The 555-nt window shown below is 76.0% G+C and overlaps 1 protein-coding gene across 1 annotated transcript in view; it reads left to right on the top strand.

Moving 5' to 3' along the window:
- Positions 1–434, top strand: part of CCDC92 (coiled-coil domain containing 92) — a 5,550-nt gene extending 5,116 nt beyond the window's left edge. Inside the window, 1 exon segment of the mRNA XM_042780619.1 lies at positions 1–434. This exon segment is cut by the window's left edge and continues 127 nt beyond it. Within this exon segment, the coding sequence (XP_042636553.1) occupies positions 1–434 (434 nt within the window).
- Positions 435–555: the final 121 nt, after the last annotated feature.

Below are 555 nucleotides of genomic sequence, written 5' to 3' on the forward strand. Positions count from 1 at the left end.
ACAAGCCCGCGCCGCCCAAGGACAAGCTGCCCGAGACGCCGCGCCGCCGCATGAAGAAGAGCCTGTCGGCGCCCCTGCAGCCCGACTTCGAGGACGCCTACAGGTTCGGGGCCGAGGGCCGCCGGCTGCTGCTGCGCGAGCCCCTGGACGCCATGCCCGACCCCACGCCGTTCCTGCTGGCGCGGGAGGCCGCCGAGGTGCACCTGGTCAAGGAGCGGCCCCTGGTCATCCCCCCGATCGCCTCCGACCGCGGCGGCGGCGCCAGCGAGCAGCAGAGCCCAGCGCGCGACAAGAAGGCGCACGTGGGGGTGGCGCACCGCATCCAGCACGCGGCGCCGCCGCCCGCGCAGCCCGAGGTGGAGACGCTGGCGGTGGACCAGGTGAACGGGGCCAAGGCGGTGCGCCGGCGCTCGGGGACCGACAGAACTGTGTGAGCGGCCGGCGCCGGAGCCCCGGCCGCCCGCTCCCCCAGGCTTCCCGTGCATGCCGCCTCCCTTCCGGGCCCTCGAACAGGCCCCGTAGGACCGTGTCCCCTCCGCGGCCCGTCACACCCAG

The sequence above is a fragment of the Orycteropus afer genome, unplaced genomic scaffold (genome assembly GCF_000298275.1).
Source record: "Orycteropus afer afer isolate SDZICR_OR568_19922 unplaced genomic scaffold, OryAfe1.0 scaffold00048, whole genome shotgun sequence".
Taxonomy (NCBI): domain Eukaryota; kingdom Metazoa; phylum Chordata; class Mammalia; order Tubulidentata; family Orycteropodidae; genus Orycteropus; species Orycteropus afer.